Genomic DNA, 13891 nt, shown 5'->3' with positions numbered 1-13891 from the left:
GGAGAATCTTTCTTTGCAAGAAAGAAAACCCATTAATCTTTCTTTACTTTCCTTGCATGAAGTTTTTTTTTTCTTTCTAAATCACAAAAATATAGCTTTCGTGCTACAAACTTCATGATTTAGTATTGAAGGCATAGAATACTTAAAAACATTTCCTTACTAAAGAGGAATAATCAGAATTAAAACAATTTTTTTTTGAGAATTAAGAATTACACATGAAAGGCCTGGGTGGCAATACGGGATAAGTTGTTTCAAAGAAAAGTTTTAGGAAAAACATATATCCTAAGTTTTTAGAAACCATCATGCATTTAATCAAAAAAATAAGCAAAATTATATATACATCAAAAAAATAAGATATATTATCAGAAAAAATATAATCTGATGTATCTTATTTTAATGATGACGAACTGATTCTCATTGTAAATAAGATACACTACCAAAAAATAGGATTATAGTACATCAGATTCTTATTCAATCTGACGTAAAATAATTATTTTTCTAATAAGTAAGATTCTAGGCAGAGTTTTCAGCGTATTCTTCTTGTTCAATGAAAAATAGTCAATCTGATGATATCTTTTATTTTTTACAATGAATCGTCTTAAGATCACCATGCTAAATGGAGAATCAAGTTGGTAATCCTTTGATCATAATTCACAAAATGTCCAGAATTATACGACAATAGAACATTACATTGTACAACATCAATCAGGCTATCATTAGTCAAAGAACCACATCCTTTGATAAGATAAAGAGCAACATAAAAAGTTTTGGGAAGTAACTTTTCTGTTAAAAAATATTTTTCTGAAAAGTAAGATACTAGACATCAGAAAAATAATTTTAATTATTTTTTCTAGATTAATGTAAATAAGATACATTATCTCCTTATTTTAATCTGATGATCAATGGGTTGTATAATCAAAAAAATAAGAAACATTATTAGAATCAAACAGATAAAGAAGTGGAAGAAATAGAGATTAGATTTTAAATATGCAACTTGGGGCTCTAGGCAAAGCTTGAGCATATCAAAGAAAAAGTGAAAAAGGATCTCTTGGATTGATGATGTGGAGAAGGCATGGAAGGCTATAATTTTGTAATTAGGAGACATTCTAATTAAACCCATAAGTTACACTCATATTCTAATATAGAATCTAACATAATTAGGATGCATAATGGACATGATATCTAGTAGAATTAAAATGAAAATCCGTCCGCTGCAAGGCATCCATTAGGTGGATTTGGGGATGCGGCAACTTGAGTCGGTTACGATGTCGGGCCCAGTAGTTCCCAATTAGCTTTCACGCGGATTAGGATTGCTTTGATATCTGTGTCCAGGGTGATCTAACGGTGGATTCGCACGAAAGATGGAAACCCGATTCATCGCCAGGCATGGCTTCGGAAAAGAGGAACCCGATGCCTTGCTTCCTAAGGGAGAAAGGGGCTTCGCCTTTTCCTTTTCCCATCCACTTTCTCTGAAAGTGTTCTGAAATCAGGGGAGAAGACACCCAACTCCCATGTTGCTCTTCCATTCCCACCTTTCCCATCTCTTATTCGTCTACCAAGTCAGGATGGACGCCACCATGTTCCTTTCTCCCTTTGTCGAGATGGTGCTGAAGAAATCCGTTCTCGTGATCCAGGGTCGCATGGGAAATATTTGGGGCGTCGAAAAGGAGCTGGCCAGGCTCCAGAGCACGCTGTCCGTCATCCAAGCTGTGCTCGAAGACGCCGAGGAGAAGCAGCCTACAGACCGGGCGCTGACAACCTGGCTAGCCAAGCTCAAGGATGCCGCCTACGACGCCGACGACATCCTGGACGAGTTCTACTACGAGGATCTGCGGCGGGAAGTAGCACAACATCACAGGCAAATGATCGAAAAGGTGAAGGGCTTCTTCTCCTCATGCATCAACTTTCTCTGGTTTCGCATTAGAGTGGCCCCAAAAATCAAAGAGATGGTGGAAAGAATAGATGACATTGCCGCGGAGCGGTCCAAGTTTCACTTGAACACCGCTGGTGGTATTGGTGGTGGTGGTGGCAACGTTGTTATGCGGCTTGGAATGACTGATAGACTGCAAACCCATTCCTTTATCAGCGAGTCAGAAGTCATTTCAAGGGAAGAAGATAAAATGAAGATTGTGGAGCTGCTCATCAGTCAAAGTGGAAGCCGGAGTGCTACAGTTGTTCCAATTTGGGGGATTGGAGGCCTTGGAAAGACGACGCTCGCACAGATGGTGTATAATGACGAGAGAGTGGTACAACATTTCCACAAACGGATTTGGGTCTGTGTTTCGGATGATTTTGATGTCCGGAAGATTGTTAGGGCAATTATTGAATCGGCTACTAAGAAAAAATGCAGGGTTTCAGATATGGATCCGTTGCAGGAGGAGCTTAGAGAAATCTTGAGCGCAAAAAGATTCCTTCTGGTGTTAGATGATGTATGGAATGAGAATGAAGAGAAATGGTATGGGTTGAAAGATTTGCTAACCGTCGGCGCAGATGGCAGTTCAGTTATAGTGACTACCCGCAGTAAGATGGTTTCATCAATTGTGGGTACGGTCGAGGCTTATCAATTGGCTCCCTTGTCTGAGCAGGACTGCTGGATTTTGTTCAAGAAGCGAGCATTTGAGAGCACAGAAGAACCCCAGAAGTTGGCAACAATAGGCAAGGAGATTGTCAAGAAGTGTGGGGGCTTGCCCTTGGCAGCAAAAACACTAGGTAGCTTAATGCGCCTCAAGAGTGAGGAGTGGGAATGGAGGTCTGTGATGCAGAGTGAAATTTGGGAATCACGAGATGATGGGATCCTACCTTCTTTGAGGTTGAGCTATAATCACTTGCCTTCCCATTTGAAACAGTGCTTTTCTTATTGCGCCATCTTTCCAAAGGATTATGAAATAGACAAAGATAATCTAATTCAATTATGGATGGCTAATGGTCTCATTCCAACCCAAGGAAACATGGAATTTGAGGAGAAGGGCCATGAAATTTTTACTGAGCTGGCATGGAGGTGTTTCTTCCAAGAAGTAAAGGAAATTAAAAGATGGTATGATAGTGATACAAAAACGATATGCAAGATGCATGACCTCATACATGACCTGGCATCATCCATCATGGCAAATGAATGTCATATTTTTGACAATCCTAAAAGCATTTCAAATAGAAATAGCAAAATCCGTCATTTGTCCATAAATTATTTTGCAGACCTATCAAACATAGACACCTTATCCTCTGCTAAGACCTTGCGGACGCTATTGTTATTGAGTCATGGTGCACTTGACAATCCTCATTCCCGGGCCACCTTGTCAAAAAACATGTATTTGCGAGTGCTAGACTTGAGTTACACTAGCATATCAGATTGTCATATATCTATGGAGCGTTTCAAACTATTACGGTACCTGGATATCTCTTTCAGTAATATTGAAACCTTACCTGAAAACACATGTAGCCTCATTTATTTGCAAACTTTGAAGCTCATCCACTGTGAAGGTCTTCTCCAGCTCCCAAGAGGAATGAGAAACATGACCAATCTAAGACATCTGTACCTTGATGGTTGTTATAGTTTAAGGTGTATGCCCAAAGGGATGGGGCATTTGAAACATTTACGGACACTCACAAGGTATATACTTGGCAATGAGTCTGGAAGTGGCAGCATAGGAGAGCTGAAGAATTTAAACCTCCAGGGAATGCTAGAGTTGTGTAACCTTAAGAATGTAAATAGTGAAGAAGATGCTCGCGATGTCAATTTAGGTTCCAAACACTATCTTCAAGTACTGAAGTTAGACTGGGGGATGTCAGCTGATCTACAGGAGGAAGGACATGTGGAGAACGTGCTTGAAGCCCTTCAACCTCCCCACAGCTTAAAAAGGATCACATTGCGGAATTACAGAGGCACCCAGTTTCCAGCTTGGTTGATGCAAGATCCAATGCTCTTTAATAATCTAGTTGAAATCATTCTGACAGGCTGCAACAGATGTGAGCATCTTCCTCAGCTTGGACAACTTCCTTTCCTGGAAATTCTAGAGATGGAGAATATGGATTCCGTGAAGTACATGGGTGGCACCAGTTTCTATGGCAGTGCAGGCACAGACCAAAACAGTACACTGTTCCCTTCACTGAGCAAAATCAGATTGCATAATATGGCTAATTTGGAAGAATGGGAGGGCATTAGAGAGAGACCATCATTTCCTCAGCTTGCTAGCTTGAAAATCAGCAGCTGTCCTAAACTAAAGAACATTCCACTGTTTCCTACAACTCGAAATCTTGATATAGAATATTGCTCAGCCCTCCTTCCTGCCAAAGGGTTCTTCGGATGTATGAAAACTCTAGAAAGATTAGAAATGCATGAGTGTCCCAAACTGACACTGCTTGTGGAGCAGGAGGAGGTTGAGACCAGGGCAGCCCTTCAAGAATTGACGATTAGAGGTTGTCAGGAGCCTATGTTTTCATTATCATCACTGGGGCTCTGGAAGAAAATGAACTCTCTCCAGTCTTTATCAGTAGAATGGTGTGATGGCCTAAATTTCTTGCCAGTTGAGGTTCTCCAAGGTTTGAGCTCCCTCATATGTCTGCGAATTTGTTATTGTCGCAACCTAATTGGCTCATCATCATCAGAAGTAGATGGTGGGTTGCAATTGCAGTACCTCACTTCCCTTGAAATGCTTGCCATTACAGGATGTGAGAAGTTAGCCAACCTTCCACAGGACTCACTAAAACACCTCACCACTTTGAAAGTAATAGAACTAGGTGGCTTCCAAAATATGACAATATTACCTGAGTTCCCAGAATCGCTTCTGCAAGCAATGATTGCCAAATGCCCTAAGGTCTTCTCCTTGCCGGCAGGGCTGGGATGCTGCACAGCACTAGTACGCCTTAGAATTCAAGACCTACCAAACCTCAGCTCATGGCCCGAGGGGAGGCAAGGCCTTAATGCACTTGAGGAATTGACTATTACCGACTGCCCTAACCTGATCTCATTGCCAAACAGTTTGCTACTGTGCCTTCGTAACCTTAAGTGCTTGTGGGTTAAGAATTGTCCAGATTTGGAGAGACAATGCATGGCAGGAGGAGCGTATTGGGGCTTTGTTTCAGATATCCCAGTCAGGTCAATGATGGCAGCAGTGGAGCATGACAACAGCGGCAGCAGCAGAGGTTGCTCACTCCTCACTCTAATGAGTAAATTTGTTGCCTACTATGGTTATGAATGTAACAGAAGTAAAATTAAACGAACTTCATTCATTTGGACTGACCAGGTCAGCGATCACGATTATCGACAATTGCGCTGCAGTGCTGCTTTGTTGAAAGCAGAGAAGGATCTACTATCTGATCTCAGACTTCAACAACATTGATAGCTTTGAGGATACCAATCCTGCCTAAGCACCCCTGACAAATTTCAGGTTGTTCTTGATGTGTTGTGGTGTCCTTCATATGATGTGTTCCAACCATGGTATGCCGTATCGTACTGAACCGGACAGTACCGGGTGGACTATACGGTATTGTACCGGTTTGGTACTGGTATTGGTACGGGTGACGTACTGACACTTGGTATGAAAAAAAAATTCCGTACTGTACCATACTGACACTTTACTAGTGCGGTACCGGTATGGGGTCCCGTACTGAGACGGCGAACCTTGCTTCCAATTGCTTACAATACATTGTACAAGCATGCTACAATTCTTCTCAAGGTTTTCTCTTTCCAGTTCTTTCCGTGCTGCCACTAAGTATTTTTAGTTTAATTACAAGGCTCATCCTTTGCAACCATTAAACTTTTTCACCTTTTTAGTTTTTAGAGACACTTCTCTCATTTCCTTTTCTATAGTTCAGTTTAAGTAATTGTCAGGGAAACCATCAGTAGCTTTTTGTAATATATTGCATGACTGATGATTAGGGTCCTAGATGGCACTCAACAACCTGACAATTTGTCCTATTATTTTTGCTAAAGATTGGGTGGGCAATGAGTTGTGGACTTAATTTTCAGCGGATCTGGGCTGCAGGTAGAATTTCATATTTCCTCTAGGTTTGGGTTTGGATCATGTCAAATTGAGCTATCTTGAATGTGTATTATATTTGTCATTAAGGGACTTGCTCCCAACCAATTAGTGTGACTGGGAAATCTCTGAAATAACCGTTGTTTTAACTGTCATTTTAACTTCCCCATGTCTCTTGCATCTCTGAAATCTGATATCTGCTCTGTTCTCCACTTCAAGATTCTGAGATATACTAGAAATAATGTGAACTTTCAGGTTAACTGAAATATAACATAATGGATAAACTGCTTAAGATGGTGTAAGTGTAGTCCGATAAAGATCAGTGGAGGCCTTGATGCCAACAGGGGTTCTATTTTGAATACAAGGATCTGAAAGATGAGGGGAAAATTCAGCAATATTAGATGGGAAGTTACACCGAGGATTTCAAAAGCTTAGATTGTCTGGAAACACAGACGTCGATTGGACTAGATGGTGAAGATGGATTCATAAAGACATTGGACGGCTTTGGGTTATTTCTTGTTGACCCATTGTTATAGTTATGGCAACTGAGCATGAATAGTTAATGCTCCTTTTTTTCATATAAATATTTTAATAATTATTTGTATTCACAACAATGTCACATATCTGACATTGTTATCCACTACTGCACCTCCTCTGTCTCATGCATACACCCACCTATTCTTGTTGGTGTGAGCTCAATTTTGTTTTTTCATTTGTTAACTATTGATATCTGTTCATATTATTTTAATTTCCAATTTTCAATATGAACTTTCTTGATGCCCTGCCCTAGTTCTTTTTATTAAAGTTTTTCATTACAGATTTTTTATTACTTTATCTGCACTCTATGTTCTTCTCAGCTACGATGTCAGTGGTATGCCTTCTTTTCTTTTACTGTCCTTCATAGCACATATTCTCACACAGTGCCTCCTTTCTTTTTGCTTCAAGGGATATATTTCCCTTGGAACTGGATTGACTGATTTAAATGGGAAGAAATAACTAATATTTCATACCAGTAGTTTCTTCTCATTTATTGTATTGTTTTCGTATGTTTGACTTCAATTGTTTATCTAAGAGTGTTGCCCAAGGTGACAAGCCAAGAGGGGGGGGGGGGGTGAATTGGTTTCTCTTCTTACCTCTGTCAATTGATGAGTGAGTGAAATTAGAACAATGTACAATACAAACACACAAGAAGTATAGTGGTTCGGTGCTCTCCTAAGCACCTACGTCCACTCCCCAAGCGACCCCTTGGGAATTCACTATAATCTCGTGGATTACAATTGGATTGTTTTCCGGGCTCATAATCCAAAAACCTTTACACTTTGGTTTTCCGGGATCACCAAGAACCTATGTTGGTTTTACGGGCTCACCAACGAACCTTCACAATTGGTTTTACGGGTTCACCAATAAACCTACACCGTTAGTTTTGCGGGCTTACCAACAAACTTTTACAAGGTGATTAATAAAAAGAAAGAAGAAAGTTGAAGCTCCTAGATGAGCAAATATAACATATATAAGCTACAAAGAAGAGTTTAGAGAATAGTTATCGCTTGATGAGACTTCTCTCTTCTTTGTCAAGAATGCTTCACTCTTCAAGGGTGGATGGAGCTCTTAATATCTCTTGGAATCTGCTCCACCACTTTCTTTTGACTCTTGAATGAAGCACTTGGATGAAGAAGATTAGGGCACTTGTCTTTCTTGTGTAAGCTTTGATATTTTTCAAAAGGATGTTTCCTCTGATGAATAGTGTCACTTTAAATAGTTTCCTTCATCCATTGGACAAGCCCCAATGGTTAGAATTCAAAAACTAGCCGTTACTCACTGTTGGGAGGTCAAAAAGTACTTCTGCAGAACTAGCCGTTATGCTTCTGCCCGTGCTTGGGTCGACTCAACTTTTACTGGGGTCGATCCAACTTTCACTTGGGTCGACTCAACTTTTACTGGGGTCGACCCTCTCAGAACCACAGAACCTTGCATTTCAGCCTTCCTTCACTTGGGTCGACTCAACACCTTTTTGGGTCGACTCAAGGTTCAGTTGGGTCGACTCAACTTCCACTTGGGTCGACCCTCTCAGGATTTCCAGAGAACCTATTTTTGAATGTCATTGCCTTTGGGTCGACTCATGTTTACTTGGGGTCGACTCAAGTTTCATTTGGGTCGACCCTCTCAGGGTTTCCAGAGAACTGTTTTCTTGAGGCTTGAGGATTGGGTCGACTCATCCTTTTCTTGGGTCGACCCAAGTACTGTTCATCCGTGCCATTTTTGCAGAAGTGTGCCAGATGGTTGCTTGATGTGCCGGGGTCGACTCAATCAATCTTGGGGTCGACTCAATCCACACTTTGCTGCAACTTAAGGTTAGATTCATCCATATAATCAATGAAATAACCTTTAAACAATTTTGAATATATGTCATGGTAGTGCTACATACTCCAAATAATGGAAATTACTATTGTCCACTTAAAAGTATGTTTCACTTGAAACTTTGCCGAATTAAAATTTAGAATTCACTATCCCTTTCCTATCACAAATTTTATCTCATTAATAATCATTGAAATACATCTTAATCTCATTATACTAATGTATCGAGAGTGACAGACTTATTAATGATGTATCGAATTAACTTGTAACATACTCTTAATCATTGTATTAATCATCAAAATACCACTATCATCCTCAATCTCCCCCTTTTTGATGATTACAAAATATTGAGTATGAGCCTATTGATACTTATCTTAAAATTAGTTTTAGAAGGGCTCAAGTTGCTGATTTTCAGCTTTTCAAATTTGAGAGTGAAGTCTCCCCCTATTTCATCCAAATATTTCCAATTTGACCTTTTGAATTACTCCCCCTTTCTTTTATATTTCATTAAAGATGAAACTTCAAAAATTTGAGATAAAGTATGAGTTTCAGATTATGTATCGAGGTGTGAAAGGTATGTGCCAAATTCTGAAATTCTATGTGCCAAATTCTGAAATTCGATTTAAATCTTAGACTTTAACATTTTCATTGTTACAAATTGCTCCCCTTTAAATGTATATCCTTTCCTATTATAATTTTCAACTTGTTTGTCAACTTATTTCTCTTTCCTTGCTTCTCCCCCTTTTAGTTATCATCAAATAGGTGCATGGGAATAGATAAGTAGACACAATAATTAACAAACATTTCAATTTCATGGATCAAAATGGAACATTGTAGTACAATAATGTCAAAATAAAACAAATACAATGTTCCTCAATCAAAGTACAAAGTACATGATCAACACAATACATATGAGAACTAGATACATATCCTAGGCTCTAATCATAATGCTAATATCAGCCTAGAGGGTATCTAATGGCTGTGATCTAGTCTTCATCCTCCTAGCATAAGTGGCGAGGGGAGGTCGAGCCTGATGGGACTGAGTCTGGCGTGGAGCTCGGTGAGCTGGATGACTCTGTGCCGAAATCTCTGACTCAGCTGCCTGGGGCACAGATGGTCCATGAACCTCTCTCTCTCTCCGTAGAGCTTCTATCTGCTCTCTAAGATCGCTAATCTCAGCAGTCATAATATCCAATCTGCTCGTCAGTCCATCAGTGATAGTCCTCGTCTGAGCTGACATAAGCTCAGTCATCCTACTTCAAAACTCATCTGTGTATCCCGCAGGAACAGATGACGAAGGTCCAGCCTCTGAAGGTGCTGTAGGATGATCCGTAGGCTCCTCATCCTCAGGGATGGGGTCTCCAATCTCTGGTGCATCACCCTGAATCCCAGCTCCTGCACGTACCCACTGCCCGTTCACCTTCTCATAACCCATGCGAATAAGGGATCGTGCAGTGTATGTGTCAGTGAATAGTAGATGCCTGGAGATCTCTCCCTCTACTGATATATCATGCTGTCGGAAGATCAGGGTGAGTATCATACCATAAGGCAGGGAGACTCTGGAATTGCATATGACCTTTCTCATCTGCCTGAGTATCATAGCTGGGAGGTTCAGGAAAATGCTCTGAATAATGTGCTCCATGACGACCAGGTCTCGCTCAGAAATGAGATCAAATCTTCCGCTTTTCGGAAATAAAATCCGACCTATGAAGTTGTGCAACAACCTCATTTCAGCTGAAAGAGAGCTTGCTATTACATTTTCTGAATAATCAAAGTCTTCATTCTCAAGAATCAACTGCAAGGCTCTCAACTTATTTTCGGGCTTTTCTGGAGTTGCTCCTTCGCAGGGGAGATGAAGCAACTCACTCAAACTCTCTTCTGAAACCCTAACCCTTACCCCTCGGAGTTCAGATATAAGCCCTCCCATTCCAGTTTTCAGGAAGGCATAGAACTCACGAACCAATCCTGGGTAGATCACCACATCTAGGGAGCAAAGATACTCCCATCATTGCCTTCGGATCCATTCCCCCAAACGGAACCCTTCTTGATCCAAAAACTCGGAGTGGATCCATCTTTCCGTGGTAACTGGTCTCCCCGCAAATTTCGCAAGTTGGACTGAAGGGGAGGGAGGAGGAGGCTCTACATGTGTCTCACCTTGTGGAGACACTGTAGAAGGCTCTGTAGCAACTCTATCCGCACGGGTGGTCCGTGAAACCCTCCCGGATCGCTTGGCTACGGCTCTTTTGGATCCCATTTCTTCAAGATCTTGATCTAATCTACTATTTGGAGATGATTGGAAGAGATTTGAGAGTGGAGAATAGAGTTTTCGGAAGAGGACAAAGAGAATACAGTGCCCTAGATAGCTCACGGGTCCCCCTTTTAACAGTGGGGTCCCGTCGTTGGGTCGACCCTAGATTTTTCTTGGGTCGACTCAACGTTGGGTCGACCCCATTCTTGGTTGGGTCGACCCAAGTTCAGAAATTTTTCTTTCTCTTCCTTTTCCCTTAAAAAAAAATTTCTTTTCTTCCAATCCTTACAAATTCTTACTGGGACAATGATACATGAGTTAGAAATTTATAGATGACTAGTTTGACTAATGTTTCATGGGTTTTTAGAAATGGGAGGAGAGTATCATGATACGGCTTGCTCCTTTTTATATCTCCTCAATCAAAAGGATCACATATGCCTAATTCCCTCCTTAGCATGCAAAATCTATCTAGGTTTTGTGAATATGTCAGCTAATTGTTTCTCAGTACATACATGCTCAATACATATGTTTCCATTTTGCACATGATCTCTAATAAAATGATATCTTATTTCAATGTGTTTGGCTTTAGAGTGCTGAACCGAATTTTTAGTAAGGTTGATGGCACTAGTATTATCACACTTTATAGGAATGTTATTTAGTTTAACTCCATAGTCCTCTAGTTGTTGCTTAAGCCATAGTACTTGAGCACAACAACTGCCGGCAGCTATATATTCAGCTTCAGCCGTTGACAGTGCTACTGAATTCTGTTTTTTGCTAAACCATGATACTAAGTTATTTCCTAAAAATTGACATGTTCCACTAGTGCTCTTCCTATCTAATTTGCATCCAGCAAAATCTGCACCTGAGAAGGCAAGCAAATCTAGACAGGAGTCTCTTGAGTACCATAATCTTATGTTTGTAGTTCCTCTTAAATATCTAAGGATTCTTTTAACAGCACTTAAGTGTGACTTCTTAGGATCTGATTGGTATCTAGCACATATTCCCACACTAAACACTATGTCTGGTCTACTAGCAGTAAGGTAGAGTAAGGATCCAATTAATTCTCTATAAAGCTTCATATCAATACTTTTTCCTTTCTCATCTTTGTCTAGCTTACTAGTGGGATTCATTGGGGTGCCTACTCCCTTGTGATTTTCATTCCCAAACTTCTTTAATATTTCCTTTGTATACTTAGTTTGATGAATGAAGATACCTTCTTTAGTTTGTTTGATTTGTAACCCGAGAAAGAAATTTAGTTCTCCCATTAAACTCATCTCGAATTCTCCTTGCATTAAATTAGCAAACTCTTTGCAAAGATTGTCATCTGTGGCACCAAAAATTATGTCATCTACATATATTTGTACCACTAGCAGATTTTTGTCTTCTCTTTTAAGAAGAAGTGTTTTGTCTACATTTTCTCTATTGAAATCATTATTCAGTAGAAATTTGCTTAGTCGATCATACCAAGCCCTAGGTGCTTGTTTTAGTCCATATAATGCCTTATGTAGTCTAAACACATGATTTGGCAATTCATGATTTTCAAAACTAAGAGGTTGCTCTACATATACCTCTTCCTCTATAAAACCGTTTAAGAAGACACTTTTTACATCCATTTGATACAACTTGAAATCCATGAAACATGCAAAAGTTAGAAGTAACCTAATAGCCTCTAATCTAGCCACGGGAGCATATGTTTTCTTAAAGTCTATCCCTTCTTCTTGATTGTATCCCTTAGCTACAAGTCTAGCTTTATTTCTTATAACTACCCCATTTTCATCTAATTTATTTCTAAAGATCCATTTTGTTCCAATTACAGAGTTATGCTTTGGTCTCTCAGTTAATGTTCATACATTACTTCTTTTGAATTGATTTAATTCTTCTTGCATAGCATTTATCCAATTGGTATCTTTTTCAGCTTCTTTATAAGTCTTAGGTTCTAACTGTGAAACAAAAGTAAGATAATCATTTAAATTTCTAAGAGAGGATCGAGTTCTTACCCCTTGAGATGGATCACCAATGATTAAGTCTTTAGGGTGTCCATATGCATATCTCCATTCCTTTGGCAAGTCTTGAGATTGTGGTGGCACGCGATCATTTTTCTTATCTTGATTCGGCACGTCATCAAGATTCAATTTTTCAAAGTTAATAATTCCTGCATCATCATCAAGGATATTTTCTTTCCTAGCAGACTCACTATCAGACTCATCAAATATGATATTAACTGACTCTTCGACTACAAGAGTTCTTTTATTAAACACTCTGTATGCCCTGCTAGATGTGGAGTATCCTAAGAAGATACCTTCATCTGACTTGGCATCAAATTTACTTAGATCCTCCTTGCCATTGTTTAAAATGAAACATGTACATCCAAATACTCTAAGATATTTAGCGGTTGGTTTCTTATTCTTCCAAAGTTCATAAGGAGTTTTCTTGGTTATAGGTCGTATTAAAACCCGATTTAGAATATGGCAAGCAGTGCTTATAGCTTCAGCTCAAAAGTACTTTGGAAGATTTGACTCGCACAACATTGTGCGTGCCATTTCTGCCAAGGTCCTATTTTTCCGTTCAACAACCCTATTTTGTTGAGGCGTTCTAGGTGTTGAAAATTGATGTGAGATACCATTTTCATTACAAAATTCTTCAAAGTGTTGATTTTCAAATTCAGTTCCATGATCATTTCGAATTGCTATTAAGGTGAGCTTCTTTTCATTTATGATATTATTATAATGTTTCAAGAATGCTGAAAATGCTTCATTCTTATGTGCCAAAAATGAAACCCATGTATATCTTGAAAAATCATCTACTATAACTAGTCCATACTTCTTCCCTCCTAGACTCGCAGTTCTAGTGGGTCCAAATAGATCTATATGTATGAGTTCAAAAGGCCTAGTCGTTGATACTATATTCTTTGATTTGAAGGATGATTTTGTTTGTTTTCCTAATGAGCATGGTCCACAAATTTTGTCCTTTTCAAAGATCAATTTTGGCATATCTTTTATTAATTCCTTCTTGACTAGTTTTGATATTAAATCCATACTAGCATATCATAGTCTACGATGCCAAAGCCAACTTGTTTCATTTTTCTTTTCTTCATTAGTAATTAAACATAATCCATTTTTCTTGCCTAATTCATGAAGATCTACCATGTAAATATTTCTTTGCCTTTGTCCTATAAGTACAATGCTATTATCTTTAGGATTTGTGATTATGCATACTGATGCTTCAAATGTGACTTTAAACCCTTTATCATAAAATTGGCTTATGCTAAGTAGGTTATGTTTCAAACCATTAACTAATAAGACATTTTCTATGA

The 13891-nt window shown here is 39.3% G+C and overlaps 1 protein-coding gene across 1 annotated transcript in view; it reads left to right on the top strand.

The window, feature by feature from the left end:
• LOC148699590 (uncharacterized) overlaps nt 1-13891 on the top strand; it is a 44178-nt gene that overhangs the window by 16094 nt on the left and 14193 nt on the right. Inside the window, exon 7 of the mRNA XM_089928263.1 lies at nt 1485-5384. Within this exon, the coding sequence (XP_089784389.1) occupies nt 1485-5336 (3852 nt within the window). The 3' untranslated portion in view covers nt 5337-5384. The remainder of the gene's footprint in view (nt 1-1484; nt 5385-13891) is intronic.

This window comes from Phoenix dactylifera, chromosome 17 (assembly GCF_051530095.1).
Source record: "Phoenix dactylifera cultivar Ajwa chromosome 17, Ajwa_hap1_PhDact_Kaust_v1.1, whole genome shotgun sequence".
Lineage (NCBI taxonomy): Eukaryota > Viridiplantae > Streptophyta > Magnoliopsida > Arecales > Arecaceae > Phoenix > Phoenix dactylifera.
This window is presented reverse-complemented; position numbering and strand designations above follow the sequence as displayed.